At 33.9% G+C, this 17022-nt stretch overlaps 1 protein-coding gene across 4 annotated transcripts in view; it reads right to left on the bottom strand.

The window, feature by feature from the left end:
• Positions 1-17022, bottom strand: part of LOC145246601 (uncharacterized) — a 172671-nt gene that overhangs the window by 30127 nt on the left and 125522 nt on the right. For all 4 annotated transcript variants that reach the window (XM_080108261.1, XM_080108260.1, XM_080108263.1 and 1 more), the window contains exons 3-5: positions 14641-15069; positions 12209-12287; positions 2959-3090 (exon numbers count right to left, since the gene is read on the bottom strand). In XM_080108261.1, coding sequence (XP_079964387.1) covers positions 2959-3090; positions 12209-12287; positions 14641-15069 — 640 coding nt within the window. The remainder of the gene's footprint in view (positions 1-2958; positions 3091-12208; positions 12288-14640; positions 15070-17022) is intronic.

Here is a 17022-nt window from a genome sequence, read left to right as displayed (position 1 = left end):
ACACCTCCCTGTAAGGATTGCAAAAATCTAACATCGTCGTTTCCTCCTAACAGGGATAGCCATGCAACTCAAGACCGCTTATGAATTTGATATTCCCTTGACAATTCCTCTTTTGGAAGAAGCTGGTTCAACCCTGAGTAAATGCCGCTCATATGACTGACAATGCTGTTTGTTACTGCTCATTGTTAAATGCAGTTTATTACCTTGCTCATTGTCTACAAATGTGCATATAACTATCCATTACACAAGACCAAAACTCTAACACTCAGAAAAGAAGGGATTATGTGATGTAATCAAATACATCGAACCAAAAGCATCAGAATATTACCAATTGGTATAGCATCAACTCCAATCATCATTAGATCATATAAATCCAAAGATTCTATTGTTAGCATTGTTTTCCCCTAATAATTTTCTGGTCAGAATTATTTCTAGAAAGACATTGGGTACTTATGAGAGAGAGATGATGATGTGAAGGTTGCCAACATCCTAAGTGAAAGTGATTTTTGTAGAACGGAATGGATTCAAACTCGGAACACCCAGGTCATCAGTCCATATCGTTAACTACTTGACTACCATCACCTTCCATCAACTCCAATGAGAAGGAGAAAAATCAGGAGTTGGCCCGTTTTATTCTCACATGAAAATGACGTTGCATTGTCGTATTTACAGGTCAACATGAATAAATAAGAGTTTATCCTTTCCAAACTTTTAGAAACAAAATAAAATTCCATTTCGTCTGGCTGTAAATACTATCAATAATTTCCCCCACTTTTTAGCTGTGCCTAAACTTAAACATAGATTCCACAAACAAAGCTTCTTTCTTAGAACTGCACACCTGTGGAACTCTCTTCTGTTTTCCTGCTTTCCAGCTGACCACAATATGGCTATCTTCAAGTCCAATGTAAACAAGTTCTTGATAAGCCGTTCCCCTTAAGTCAATTTATCAAATTTACACTTCTAACGATTACTATATTGTCCTTTTGACTACTGTACACTCTTTAACCTTTATCCTCGAGTGGCCTCTGGGCCTTGATAGGTGGTGATTCCCTTGCAAAAAAAAAAATTCCTGTTTGAGTTAGTTGCACCACATCAAGCATAACCTACTTTAAATTATGCACCCTCTCCTTTCGATATCAAGCTACACTCAAATTTCACTAAAGTTCTAATCAAGACATTCTTTTTTTCTATATATTTCTGCTTTCCCTACTTATGAATGTATATCTACGAATCTCTATCTCTACTATTATATACAAGTCATTTTGTGTGTGGCGGGTGAGTTTCTTCCTCATAGGTTCCTAAATATACAGGCTGTCCCAAAATGAACCATTTTGAAATATAAATTAGCATCAAAATTGATTTTAGGACGCCTATTTTTGCTAATGTCTGGACGCATATCTGATGGGATTATCTGGACATGAAAAGAAAAACAGGGAAGATAACTCTTGATTCTGTATAAAGAGTTACTTCCCTTTAGATAAAATTATCTCGGTGGTGAATGTAAATTAAGTGATAAATCTTTATCTCTATTATAGGAAAGTTACTGTGTGTATGTTAGAGAGAGAGAGAGAGTTCCTCATAGGTTCTAAAACGGTTGAGCCTATCTTTTGCAAATTTCACACAAAGGTAATTTATATTTCTGGCAGTGTTCTTAGATATGTTTTGTGCAGAAATTCATCTGATAAGTATCGAAAATCAAAATAAATCTGATCCTAAAAATAGTCTCTCTTTCTCATAGATAAAAGGGAAAAAATTTTACAGGGGAATATTTTACATTACACCAACTAAGAGAAATAATAAAATCTCCGCAAATCATTTCTTCTTAAAAAAAAAACAAAAAAACAGATTTATTATAATCTGGATATATGGATCAGAGGTAGAGCATTCTACTACAGATTTCATTTGTCATAAGTGAAGGGGTCAACCATAGTCAAGGACAACGCAAAGGATCCTCTTTCATTACCCCAGCTACATGTAAAGGAGAATTGCTACATATATCCTTTCGTTGGCCAGTTGTGTACAAATCCCAAGAGAGATAGGATCTTCTATCATGTCTGAAAGTGTGACACAATGTTCAACGAGCGAGATCAAAGATGTGCCTCTATACAACTCATGCTCTGTACCGATCAAAATTATGACAATTGCCAGCACCCTCAAAATGCAAATCCAGATGGTTCAATGGTTGAGGGCACAGCTCAATGAAGTTTTCAGTCACGGTTATCATCTTTGGAGAAGTTTCAAGTGAGGGCCACATCATGCCACCTCACATTTTTGAAGTCAGCTTCAAAGTCAACACCAAAGTCTACCTGGATGTGCTGAAGAGTGTAGTGATCCCCTGGTGCAATGAGGTGACTGCTGGCAGACCCTGGATGTGGCATCAGGACTCGGCACCGCTCATAAGTCCAAAGAAACCCGGGTTTCGCTTCAGAAGAAGTACTACAACTTTGTACCCTTCTCTCCTCCGACCTAAACCCACTGAACTACTTCATTTGGTCATACATCGAGAACATCACCAACATGACCTCTCACAATACCAAAGCCAGCCTGATCGTCGCCATCCACTGAGTATTTGCCAAACTCCTACCGGCGCTTGTGGAAAAGGCATGCTCCCAGTCCCAAACTCGTATCAAAGCAGTGATTGAGGCTGAAGGTGGCTACATTGAATAGATGTTAGGTTTACTACATAATTAAGTTACCTAAATGGATTTTTTCAATAAAAGTTTTCAAATAAAGCTGTAGTGTTGTTTTGTTTAGGGCGACAAATTTATCGTTTCACCCTGTACATAATATTGCATAACTGACAGTGTCAACATAATATCACACAACTGATCATTTCAAAAAAGATATCACATGAAATGAACTTTTCAACATAATATCATATGCTTGACAGTGAATCTCATTTCAGAAATATCTTTTGAAACATAATTATTTTATTAAATGTACAAAAAACATTCTTACCATTTACTAACAATTCAACAGCTTTCTGGTCATCATGCAGCGATGCTATGTGGAGAGGTGTTTTCTTGTACATATCAGCTTTGTCAGGATCACAGCCTTTCGCAAGGAGATATTTCAAAATTTCATGATATCCTGAATGTAGAAAATATGTATGCATATCAAAATTTAAGATAATGAAGAAGAAAGGGGGTTGAAATAAATCAAACATTCTGATTGGTCAAGCAAAATCACATGTTAAAAGAGAGCAGCATTTTGAAGTAGGCATAAGTTAAGCAAAGTAGAAAGTAGATCTTCAGTTTACTTTCGGCAACTGCATAACTTTCGCTTTCCTTATTTTGTCCTTTTGTCCTCACATTTAATGAGCAATGTTTCTGAAAAAGGAAAATGAACTGATGTTTTCTCGCTCAAAATCTATTCCATCTAAGATTTATTGTTGTTTTTTAATCTTGAAGTACTTTTTTTAAGCTCCTTACATAAAGTGGTTTAATACCCTGTCTGGAGCTGAACGAAACTAAGAGTTTACAAAAATAATAATAATAATAATAATAATAATAATAATAATAATGAATATTCGCCCAAACTCCTTACCAACTCTTAACTTCAACTGTAATCTTCACTGACCGTTCTCACTATCTCTCTCTCAGCAATTCCAAAAGAAGACTGCCCTATGCTTTTCCCTACATTCTTTTTAACAGCAATCATTGCCATCATATGCAAATAAATATCATATGTATATTAATAAACTGTCTATAGACAAAAGTTTTTCCTATTCTCTTTCCTTCCTTGATTTTGTCACCCGACAAGATAGACAGAGACCCTGTCACTTACGCAAGTCACATTTTTCATAACTTTCGCCACATAAATAAAAAAATAATATTAGATTAGTGCAAAAATAATGTTGCTTTTTGACATGAAGTTGAACGTCAAAAAACGACATTATTAATAATAAACCTAATAAATAAAAAAATAAAAAATAAGTTAATTAAAAACAGTTAAAAAAAAAAATAGGCAGAAGTTAAGAAAAGTAATGAGTTTACTTTTGGTAACTGCATAACTCATTTCACTTATTTTGTCATTTAGTCCTCACATTCCATGAGCGATGTTTCTGACAAAGAGAGAAGAATTGCGATTTTCTGAGTCTAGATCTATTCCATCTAACATTTATCATTGGTAAGTTTTTAATCTTGAAGTACTTTTTTTAGCTCCTTACATCAAGTTGCTTCATATCTTGTCTGGAACGATTTCACTAAAAAAAATAATAAAATAAAAAATAAGTTAATTAACAGCTGGTGAAAGATGAGACAAATATCAGATAGGCTGTGAAGAAGCTCACAATGGCCAACCTGTAAAAATCTGGCATAATCATATTGACACACCGGTCCTCATTAGATCACCAAAGTTAAGCAACATTGAGCCTAGTCAGTATCAGACGGGTGATTATTTCGGAATACTATTGCTGCATCGTGATGATTTCAGAATACTATTGCAACACCACCTTGCAAGAACTAAAAAAAAAAAAAAAAAAAGCTAACATTATCTCCCTTAACCAGGATACGCATAAAACTAGAGACTGCTTGTGAGCTTGATGTTCCCATGAAACTTCTTTCTATGGAGGAAACTGGTTCAACCTACCTAGGCAACATGTAAAAGAAATCTCAGATGCTACCAATCTGGCTAGAGATAATTGTAGCTTTCAATAAAATATGAATGTTCAACAGTGTCCATAGTAATCCATTAATCGCAAGTCATAATATCAAATCAATATTTGGAAGAATTGTGGAAATTCCACGGTGCTTTCTACATCAACCTGCATAAGTTTCACATTCATTTTTAAATAATAAATACCTGTCAGGATCAATATTATTAAGAAAAAATTTACTTCTTTCATGAAAATTATGGTTATTGTCAGTAAAATATATTTTTTTAAATAAAATGAATATGTTTCTTCTTTTTTTTACTTGTAGCAGTGTATTGCAGTTCTCAATTTTTGAGATGAGGTCTGATTGCTTGTATTACTTGTTTGGATTGTTCTCATCTTGAGTGTTATTTGTGCAACATTTCGGCCAATGTAGCATTCGACCTTTGTCAGGCATGTTAGTCGCCATCTTGGAAAAGAAAGGAGAAAAGTTACTGGCTCCGTAGATGGTTTCGTATTTTTGGAGTTGTATTTTATTTTTTTGCCGTGGTTTCGCATGTGTGAAAACAAATTTGGTTTACAAAGGGGAGGCAACTCTAAAGTTCAACAAGGGATTATCTCCCTTTTATCATTGAAATTTTAAGGAGTTGTACAAATTTTTGTTTTTCTTTGCAGTTAGAGGTTCCCATATACTGCAGATCTCTATGTAGTAATACACACGGACGAAAAAACGCTTTGGATAATCACAGATTTCAAGGTAGTTCTACTAAAATAGCCATATTTTTTTAAACCAAAGCACTTCAAGTCTTCAAATTACTACTGTTTTGTTCGGAAATGAATATACTTTCAAATGAATTAATAAATATGAATGTACATTATATATTTTAAGAGTTTTCAGCAAATAAAGTGATAAAAATGTGAACGTAATAAAATGGCGTTTTCGGTAAGGTTTTGTAATGATCCCTCCCCCTGTTTTCTAAAGGTCCATACCATGATTGTATGAAGAATTTCGTCATGAAATTTGGGAACCAATCGGAAGAGGTGTTAATCTTAATACTGTCAAGTGTCCGAAATATTTTTGACCATTTCTTTTTTTGTCGTGTTCAAAATAAGACTTTAATATGACGAGTATCGAACATTTAAAAAAAAAAATTCTTCGGACACCCAGTAGTAAGTAAATCAATTTTTTTACTATCTTTATCAATTAAAAGTATTATTTTATGTTGAGTAGGACCGTGGTAATTGATAATTTAAAAGGACCTACCCGAAAAAAAAAATTGTTTTTATTTCTCGAATTTGGTCAAATGAAGTTAGTATTACTAGAAGCAGCAGCAGCAGCAGCTCCAGCCTGTAGAATCAGCGATAGCACAGTGTAAACAATACACGTTCTTTAATTTTTATTCAAGAACGAATTAAGAAAAACATGAAAATATGAATATAAATGTTCTTATATGTTTAATTAGAGCTATTTTGTTATCAGAATAACATTAGTTTAGAACTATTCGGTTTTCAGAATGTATAATAACAACAATCCCAACCAACTCGGCATTATGAATCTGTTGCAATTTCTCACATTTCTCGTCAAATTTAAAAACATGGTTAAAAAAACAAAATAAACTTTTGTAGATATATAGCTTGCATGCACTTTTATTCTTTAAATTAGTTTTGAACAGCGAATTAAAACAATGTTTTACTGCGAACAGCCACAAATGTTTTTTTTCAAAATCAAAATAAGTATCAAAATCTCGTTTATACATAGATTCGAAAAAGTTGTCAAAAAACAAATATATAACAAATAAATGTTATCAAAGGCAAGATAAGTTACTTTTCTACCTAACTGGATAATTTTCTAGTGTTTTTATTTAATGTAACATGCTTATTCAGCTCGAAAAACGTACAATGTTTACCGATGTATTGGAAAATTAAAAATGGCGCCCGGCCCGACTCTCTTTGACATGGTAAGTTTGAGAAAAGGAGTTAAAAATAAAAAAAACTATACAAAATACTGTTAAAAACTCACCGAATATATGTCAGCCTATGTCACGGTAACATATATTGAGCGAGTTTCTAGCAGTATTTTGTCTACTTTTTTATTTTTAACTCTTTTCCCCAAACTTACCGTTTCAAGAGAGTCGGGCGCCATTTTAAATTTTCCAAAACATCGGTAAACACTGTTTTCAAGCTGAATAAACATGTTACATTAAATAAAAACACTAAAAAATTATCCAGTTAGGTAGAAAAGTAACTTGCTTTTGATAACATTTATTTGTTATATATTTGTTTTTTTGACAACTTTTTCGAATCTATGTATATAGTAATAAAAACCCTCAAAATCTATATCAATATTCTTGAAATTTTTAAAGCAGTTAGAAAACACATCAAACTACAATTAGGAAGCTTTTTATTTCGTTATTTTGTTTTTCTACTTATTAAGTGAAAGATATTTTTACAACCTGCTCCAGCGTAGTATAAACGGCCTATGGAATTAACACCTTCAACCTCGAAAATAGAAATCAACAAATTTTTGAACGCTCTCTTTGAAAAAAAGCTCTCTTAACTTCACCTCTAATCCAAATTATGTGTGGCAAGTCTCCTCCTAAAACACTCTTTAACCCTAACAATAACACTAAGTTCGAGTGGCAAGCCCCCCCCCCAACAAAATACCTCTGTAAGCCACATACAAGCATCTAAAACAAACAAACAAAAAATAGATCCTTCCTTAAAGAAAAATACACATAAAAATAAATTGGTTAACTGTCCTAAAATGCTAGAATGGCCAGGAAATGGTAAATTATTTTACATTAAATTTTTGTGAAACTAATCGCTCCCCCCTCTAATATTGTTTTTGTTAGCTTTGTCTCTGTCAAGTTTTCAGTATGTTCACACATAATTTTCCTTAGCCCTACAATTAATTCAAAGTCCGAATGGCAACCCTCCCCATATTCTCATTGCATAGAACCCCTCTTAAAACTACACATAATCATCTTAAAAAAAAAAAAAGCATGCATATTTTCCCATAGAAAAAAAAGCAGTTAACTGCCCTAAAATGCTAGAATGACCTGTAATAGGAAATTATTTTACATTCAATTCTAAAATAATTTGTTTATCTTTCATTAAAGTTTTTCATGGCATTTTATACATAATTTCCTAAAAAGGTAGAATCACATTTTGGAGGGGTGGTCAGAAGGAGTTGAGTGGGGTTAAACAGAAGGTGTTAATCTACAATAATACCAAAGAAATATTGCAATATATTCATTTTTAAATGGTCTTATGTTTAGATTTAAGTTTTTTGTACATAAAGCACATTACAATTCAACTTTGAGTTCTCCAACTTCTTTTCTGTTTATGGATACATGGCATTTTTAAGGAATTGCTGCATATTTATGCACATTTACTGCAGATTATTTGGAAACCATAAACTTTGGGAGATTTTCAGTTGCATATTCTGATTCCTTGTACAAAAATACACTTATATGGTAAATTTCATTTCTTAGTCTTGTGTTTTAACAAAGATATGACATTTTTACTGAAAAAGTAGTGTAAAAAATGTGACGAAACGCATATGGTCTTAAAGAGGGAAAAATATCCAAACGTGTGAGGCACAAAAATAGCCATAACTTCCTTAATTTTAATCAGATTTTAAAAATTTAAAAAGATTCTTTCTTAGATCATCAAGCTCTTTCTATGCATACCAATATTGAAATATTTCAAGCTATTTCAATTTTTTCATGTGTATTGCTAATTCTAGTGTTCAGTCTGATTAGTAATTTTTTTTTTTAGCATATGTGCCACTTCTTTGAGTCATCTACCCCTCCATCTTGCATCCCTATTTTGACCTTGTTCCACAAAGGGAAGTATGTTGCTTTTTCTTTCCATATGTGATCAGCTAATCCCGATTTTTTGACCTTCCTCCATGTCACAGCTTTACAGTGTTCTTCTATCTTTACCTGTAGAGGACGACTTTGTATTGCTTTCTGCATTTGCATGAAATCTCATATACGCAGTTTTTTGTCATGAGACATGTAATTATTTTGAAAACAATAAATCTATTTTATTACCATAAAAAATAATTGTCAGCTATATACTCTTCAAAAAAATGAAATTCATGTCACTTTTTGAAATGTATTTATCTAAAGTTGTACTGTTTTATAACCATGCGTGAACGAACCAATCATATGCGTGAACAGTTTTATAAAATAGTTCTTGTTGAATTCTTCAGTGATATCTTTCAGTCTAAACACAAGAAGACCACTATGCTTCTGCTGATCATGACTGGATTAATTCTTTGCCTGGGAAAACTTCTCTAACCGGATTTATGCTGCCATTCTTTCTTTGCTTTTATTTTTTATATTTCAAAAATGACTTTAGACTGAAAAGCCTAAAAGAATAACACTTAAGTTTGGATGCATGAAAAAACTCCTCCAACATTTACATCATTTATTACACCAACATATAAACAACATCACTACTACTAAAGCTGAGCTCAGCATATCTAAGGAATCCAAATGCCTGGAGACAGCCACAGGCATAGACAAATGCTATCACTACAGAATGAGAAAATAAGCCTCAAACACAAATTCACAGGTTTCACTTACCAAAATAGCCATGCATACATTTACAGACCCAGCACAAATAACTAACTGCATGATATTAAGCAGTACACAGCAACCAACCTAGTCACTGACTTAACCGACTCCCCATCACAAGATGAGAAAGAACTACTTATCTTTGGTCCTAAATTCATCAAAATTCAAAAGATCAATGATGCCACCAAACTCAATATACACAATTCTGCAGGACAGCCTACCACCACAATTGGCTACTTTTAATCACACCATACATGATAACACCACTAGGTGTTTGGGTGTTTTTGCTTGAAACTATATTTTTCTACTCTAAATAACATAAAAAGATAAACTCATCACTTCCAGTCAATTCAAAGTAGCACTAAGAAGCTACGAAGAACCTAAAGAAACACTCACAGAAAATAAAGAATCTACAAATATCGTAAAATTCAAAAATACCCATCAAAGCTAACAAAATCAAATTACAACTTTCACGTGAATAAAAATACCAACTTTTCAAAGAACAATAATTTTTTAAAGAAAAAGATGAATATTATCTGCTATTATTGCAGGCGACCCAACAACCCATTTTTTTAATGCAGATATCAAAATTTTAAATGGGACACCAACAAAAATGTGGAGAGCTTTCCTGAAGAAAATACATTTTTATCTGCATGTACTTTTGACACTTAAACAGTAAAATTTTTAACTTCAACACCTCGATATCCAAGAAGAAATAGAAAAAAGCCAGATCTTTTAATGGTCAAAAATTTCGGAGATTACAAAATTGATTATTGCTAGTCACTAAAAAATACACTATAAAATTTCATTGGGGCAATTAATTCAGAGATTTGCAAACAATGGCAGGCTGCTATGAAAAAGATGAAACTGAAACTTCAACAGTAAATAATACACTCCACCCTAATGATAAAAATGTAATTTCTCCTCACTGGAATTTTTCAACAAAGTCTACTGCCTCTGCTGTGGAACAAAAAGAAAGATTTCTTGCTAAATTTCTGGATTAGAATATTTTGACACTTTTCACTGACAACAAATTTAATGACAATTAGATTTTATTACAAATTATAACCCAGTATAATCTTAATATACATCTAAGTAAAAATTTCTATGAAATTTATATTAACCCCCTCCTTCCCAAGGGATTTCAAATGAAAAATAAAAATTTTGTGTGAAAACTTAATAAATCACTTGTATAGTAGAGAAGTTGCAATTGGAATCAAACACTTCAACATTATTTAATAAGATAAAAGTTCAAACAATGCATAGTAGATGACTGTATGTATATTAAAAATATAAATTGCCGATTTTGGTTTTTGGTTTGACAATATAGTGAGCTGATATGTCTGCTAAATTCAGTTTGTGTCTAGTTCGAACAGAGACACAAAGCAACTACATGCATGTAGCACACATGCAAAACAAGGACACTCTGCATATGACTTGTGACATGGCACGTTCAGCATTTCCTATGACCTTTGACCTTTCTCTATTCATTTCCATTTATTCTCCTCTTTCTCTTCTTGCCTTGATACAACAATGAACATGACTGAACTTTGCTCCATGAATTCACTTCGCCGAAGAACAAACTCTCGCCTGCATGCATGCATATATTTTTGAGGTAAGAGAACTTAATTCTGTCACGAACAAAATGGTTTATCATGAATGATTAATTATTTATGCAATTCTCTATCTGTATAAAAGCCAAGTACGTCCAAAGATGGAATACTGCTGCCACATCTGGGCAGGAGCTGCTAAAAACAGCCTATCCTGCCTTGACAGAGTACAAAATAGACTTCGTGGTTTAGTGGGGGATGCCCTTTTCTCTTCTCTGCAACCTCTCTCCCACAGAAGAGACGTTGCGAGCCTGTCTTTGTTTTATCGCTATTTCCATGGCAGATGTTCGTCCGAGCTCCAATCCCTCGTCCCCCCTCGCCAATCTTTTACGAGAAACACCCGTCTGGCTGAAACTACTGTCAACAATTTTCCCCACTCTTTATCTGTGCCTAAATCCAAACATAGATTCCATGAGCAAAGCTTCTTTCTTAGAACTGCACGCCAGTGGAACTCTCTACCGCTTGTCTGTTTCCCACCTGACTACAACTTGGACGTCTTCAAGTCCAACATAAACAAACTCCTGACAAACCGCCCCCTTAAGTAAGACACTATCAAAACCCCCAATACTAATGATTATTACAGTACTATCTCATTGATTACTGTACACGCAATAACCCTTATCCCTGAGTGGCCTTCGGGCCTTGATAAGTGGTGACCCCCCCCCCCCGTAACAAAAAAAACAAAAAAAACTTTTATATGTGAGTGTAGATAAGATCGCTACATTTCTGCTGATTGTGATTGGATTAACACGGTTATAAATAGAATCGATGTCATACCCTCTTATCGTGTCAGAAATATTGTAACGTGGTAGACCAAAGAAGGACTAAGAAACCATACGATTGCATGCAACTTGACAACCCCTTTAGATCACATGCAAATCTGGCGAGAAACATTCGCTGGTGTTGCTTAGTTTAGGGTCCAGAACACTTGCAACATCCTAAATACCACAATTGAATGAAGACGAAGATATCCAATTTAAAAATTGAATCAGTAAATATTCATATATTATTTTAGTTGGAATTCATTGAGATAAGTATTATTTATTAATTAATTTTTATTGCGGACTATTATCCTCATCTTTTTTTAGTTGTTGCTTCACGATGTTTTGTCCAACTATTCCTCTGGCCTTCATTAGGTGGTTACCACGACGGGATAGGAACTCCGAATCTTCTAACTGCATTCTCAGCAACTACTGCCATCCATAGTTGTTGTCGTCTCACCACGTTTTGGGCCAAGTAAGCCTCTGGCTGGCTTTGGGTAGGATTGAAACCACTATCTTATCACCTGACGAAGGCCAGAGGAATAGTTGGCCGAAATGTCGTGAAACAACAACTAAAAAAGAGGCGGATAATAGTCCGCAATAAAAATGACTTAGTAAATATTTGTTACAAATTTTCAGCAAATTTTAATCTTTTACCTTTTAAGGTGGATTCATACACAGGAGTGACACCATATTTGTTGCAGACGTTTTTTTGGCAGCCAGCCTCAATAAGCATCTGAAATGGATAAAAAATATTCATTAAATATATTCAAAACATGACGCATAATAAGCATTCATTTAGTTTCTAATTTTTGGCTTATAACAAAGCCCACACCAGGAATATTTTTTTTTTTTTAGACAATACATTTTTTTTTCTTGCTTGCCATGGTATAGTCTAGTGCAATCTCTATTTGTCAAAGATAGATGTATCGTCCAGTCCAGTCCAGTGGGTAAGCGCTCGATCATGTGCACACATGTTAAAATTAATAGAAATCCACTTTTTAAAAGCACGGAGAAAATTAAATTCAAAACAAGACGGTTAAAAGATCAGACATGTCATATTTTGAATTTCATTTTCTCTGTGCTTTTAAAAAGTGGAGTTCTATTGATTTTTATTCATTAAATATAGTGTACATTGTTATATGACAATAGAAAAATGCAAGCATGAAAAGTAATATGGTTAAGCTTAAGCATGGAAAAGTAAAGGACTAGTTGTTAAAACTGGAAAAGAAAAGGACAAGATATTGTAGTAAAAAATATAATAAATTTATAATTTAAAATACTGCAGCATTAAGAATTGATTATATAATATTATAAATTGAATTTTTTTTTAAATTCTTAATGCTGCAATATTTTAAGTTATAAATTTATTATATTTTTTATTAGAATATCTTGTCCTTTTCTTTTCCAATTTTAACAACTAGTCCTTTACTTTTCCAGGTTTAAGCTTAACCATATTACTTTTCATGCTCGCATTTTTCTATTGTAATCCATGATTTTTCTAGGCTTTCATAAATTCACTTGTTCTTTGTTTAATTTCAGCCTTATTTTTTTGCCCCCACAAACACATATGCATATTTTTAAGATTTTGAACACCAGAAAATTCATCATAACTTTTGTTTTACAGAACAAAAATTGAAAATTTTGTTTCACAATATAGCTTAGAAGGTGAATTTGGTCGAAAAATGAGTGAGCGATGAAGCTTTAAAGCAGTTCTAAATGACTAAAATTGCCATGTAACCATATATTCAAACATGGTAGTGTTTGAATGATTGCACAAAAAAGAATGATAAACTGGGAAAATGTAGACAACTATTTTATTAAGTAGTAGAACAAGTACAAGATGTATTTACAATAATAGGCGTTAATTAAATAAAGAACTCGAGATCGATGTACTGGGATAAAATAACATTTATTAGCATGTTTAAGAAAAAGTAATTCAAATTATTTCAACGTCAAGGTTTTCGCAACAAGTCTTCCTTAGATAGTCTTTTTTTATGTGTGACTCGAAGAAAAGGCAAAGAGTTGATGATTATGAATTTTAATGTTGAGAGGATACACACGTGGTTATCTTAATGAAATATGCACTCTCCGTTGCATGATCTGTGCACCTTTTGTATCTAAGAGCGACTGGAAATCATATGATACGAGCTATGTCACAAGAAACATTTAAAAAGAAAAAATATAAATAATTCATTAAAAATGGAATATACATGAAGGGTCATGGTAAATACTAAAAGAATCACAGAAGAATTTTTGCATTGGGTATCATGAAAATAGCATATCATTTTTTTTTTGTGATGTCTGGTTATCGTTCCATTAAAGACTAATGAACAGAGAAACACTTTCAGTACAGTTTATGTAATTGTTTGCATAATTAAAATAGAAGTTTCTCTGGTGCATGTGTAGATTGGGGATTTTTTAATCCAGCGCATTTCAGGTGAAAACATTCTTACATACTTACATGTCATGTCGAAATGAGTGAGCCTTGCTAGATGTTTTGTGTAATAATCTAATGAATTGCGAAACTGGTATTCCTAGTGTGAGGCTTGTGGCATACCTTTCGATGTCTTCCCCCAAGTGACTCTACCAGTTAGTATGTATGGCTTAATCAGCCAATCATATACTTGTAAGGAAGAAGAACTCATATTCATTACATCCAAAAAGGGTGCCCCTGCATTTCTTGTGCCACAAATCAACTTTGATACAAAAGAATATACTTCTTTTCTTTTTTTTACTTGGGAGTCAACACTTATCAAGGCTCAAAAACCACTCGAGGATAAGATTAATGAATGTAAGTAATGTTTAGTAATTGTTAATGGTGTAAATTTGGCAGTATTTAATTATTTATAGGCATGCCTCAACAAGAACTTGTTTATATTGGATTTGAAGGCTATCATGTTATATTCAACCGGGAAGCAGGCCAGCAGAACAGTGTTCCACAGGTGGGCAGTTCTGGGAAAGAAGCTTTGTTTGTGGAATCTGCGTTTAGATTTAGGCACAGATACAGAGTGGGGCAAATCGTTTATAGTGGTTGCAGCTAGACGAGCGTTTTTTGTGAAAGTATTGCAAGGATGAACTATACTTACTTGTACAATGTCAAATTGGCCAAGCCTCGCAGCCAGGAAGATCGGTGGATGATCCTGACTTCCAATGTCTACACTGCAACCGTTTTCAATAAGTTTTTGAACTACTGCAGCATCGTTGCACTTGATAGCTGCATAAAGTGGCGTCATTCCAATATTGTCCGAAACTTGGACACAAGCACCAAATTCAAGAAGTAAGAGGCAGACCTCAGTTTGCTTCAGCTCAGCCGCCAGAAGTAAAGCTGTTTGATCTTTGAGCTTATTCGTCTGTTCCAAGCAAACACCAACCTCAAGGAGAAGCTTGCACACCTCCACATGTCCCTCTTTGGCCGCTGAGATCAAATGAGTGTTTCCCTGGTCATCATAATTGCTCTGGTGACATGGTCGCTGGCACTGCATACAAACCCGTGGTGGTGGCAAACATCGCAGCTCCTAAATAATAACAATTATTTTCAAAATTAAACAAATATAATAGCAATGAAGAGTTATTAAAATGTGAAAAAGTCTGTATATTTTTTTATCCCAGGGATTACTATTCTTATCTTGAGTGTTATTTTCACATTTCATCAGATCTTCTTCAGGTATATTTTGTCAAACTCTGGAATCTTTTTATCAAACTCAGGAATCTTTCTATTAAACTTAGGAATCTGCACAGAATTTCAAATGGAACACTTTATTTAATCCGTGTAGTATGTTCTCGTTCTGTCAGCCATGACTCGATAGAAATCCTAAGTAATTTACAATTGTATTCTGAGTGTTACCTACACTGAGGATTGAACCCTCAACCTCCAAAAGAGTGTAACTTATAACTCAATTTTATCAAGTACTTTATCCATTATGCCATGGGTTCTTGCAAACACGTTGTGAAAATAACATTCAAGATGAGAACAGTAGTCCGAAGAATTCAAATAATACAAATAATCAATCCTCATCTCAAAAATATAGAAAAGCAGGAACCCAGAAGGGAATTCCAAAGTCTAGCAGTTCTAGAGAAAAAACTATTAGAGTAGAAAGTTCTCTGGCATCCGAAGATCTCTACTGTGTAGGGATGGGATTTTGCTGCTTGTCGGGTTTGTCGGCGATATTTACGGCTTTTAAAATACAGAGGAAGGCAACATTTTGATGGGACAGAGGTTGAAGCCTAGGTTACAGTTTGGGACCTATTAGGTTAGCGACTCTCTTTTGAACTCTGTCTAAGAGTTACAGACTAGTAGCAGATGCACCAGCCCAAATGTGGCAGCAATACTTTATACATCGGCGAATGGTGGCCTTGTAAAATTACAGGATATTCTCAGGCATAAGGAACTTTCTAGCATGGTAGAGAGAGCCCACCTTCCTTGTAGCAGAACAGTCCCGGCAATGCCCTTGATGTATCTGTCCAACTTCTGTTCCCTGTAAATGTTAAGCTGAGGAGTTTGAACAAAGAACTTTCAGGTAATGTATCATTAGCCGTAGCTTTTGGTGATTGAGAAGGTTTCTTGTAGTTATTAAAGGAGACGAGTTTAGTCTCGGCAGTATTGAAGGTTACAATGCCAAAAAGTCTATCTTTACTCCTGATGCACTCCTCTACTTATAGAAGAGTCAGAAGGTAATGCTCAGGACACTCTTTCCTTCCTTGACAGAATACAAAATCAACTTAGCAATCTAGTGGGAATGATCTCTTCTCTTCTGTACAGTTTCCTTCTCACAGAAAAGACATTGGTAGTCTTTCTATTATCCGCCATTATTTCAATAGAAGATGCTTGATTGAGCTTCGATCTTTGGTTCATCCTTGTAAAGCATTTTCAGCAAGAACTCTTCTTTAACATAACTCCTTCCCTGCAGACAACAACATGGCTATCTATTCTATTAATTCTTTGTCGAATCTTCTCATAATATTCTTCATCATTCAACTAACAATCCAGTGGGAATGATCCATTTCATTAACCCTTATCCTCGAGTGGCTTCTGGCCTTGATAGGTAGTGACTCATTAGTAAAACCTTTTTATTTGAAACACAAAGCTAATGATATGTTGAAAGAATTTTACAGGTGAAATTTCATGTATTTCCTCCAATGATCTTTTCATCTATAGACCAATGGTTCCCAACCACTGTGCCGTGGCACATTAGTATGCTTCATAATGATTACTTGTGTGCTACAAATATACAATAGCTAGAAGCCATTTTATTTTATTTTGTTTAATAAAGACATTTAATTTCTTAATCATGGTGGCATCGCTCAATTCAAAAATGCCAAATTTCTGGAATCTAAATGTTTTACATATTAATGAATATTTGACATGTTTAGAAAATAAAATTGAACAATATTTTCACTCAATCAGCATTGAAGAATTTGATTGGATTCATAATCCATTCCTAGATTTATCAGTCATCAAGCTTTTCAAT

This window comes from Euprymna scolopes, chromosome 24 (assembly GCF_053919585.1).
Source record: "Euprymna scolopes isolate OS-2025 chromosome 24, ASM5391958v1, whole genome shotgun sequence".
Taxonomy (NCBI): Eukaryota; Metazoa; Mollusca; class Cephalopoda; order Sepiida; family Sepiolidae; genus Euprymna; species Euprymna scolopes.
Note: the sequence above shows the minus strand (reverse complement) of the source record. Positions and strands in the feature narration are given on the sequence as shown.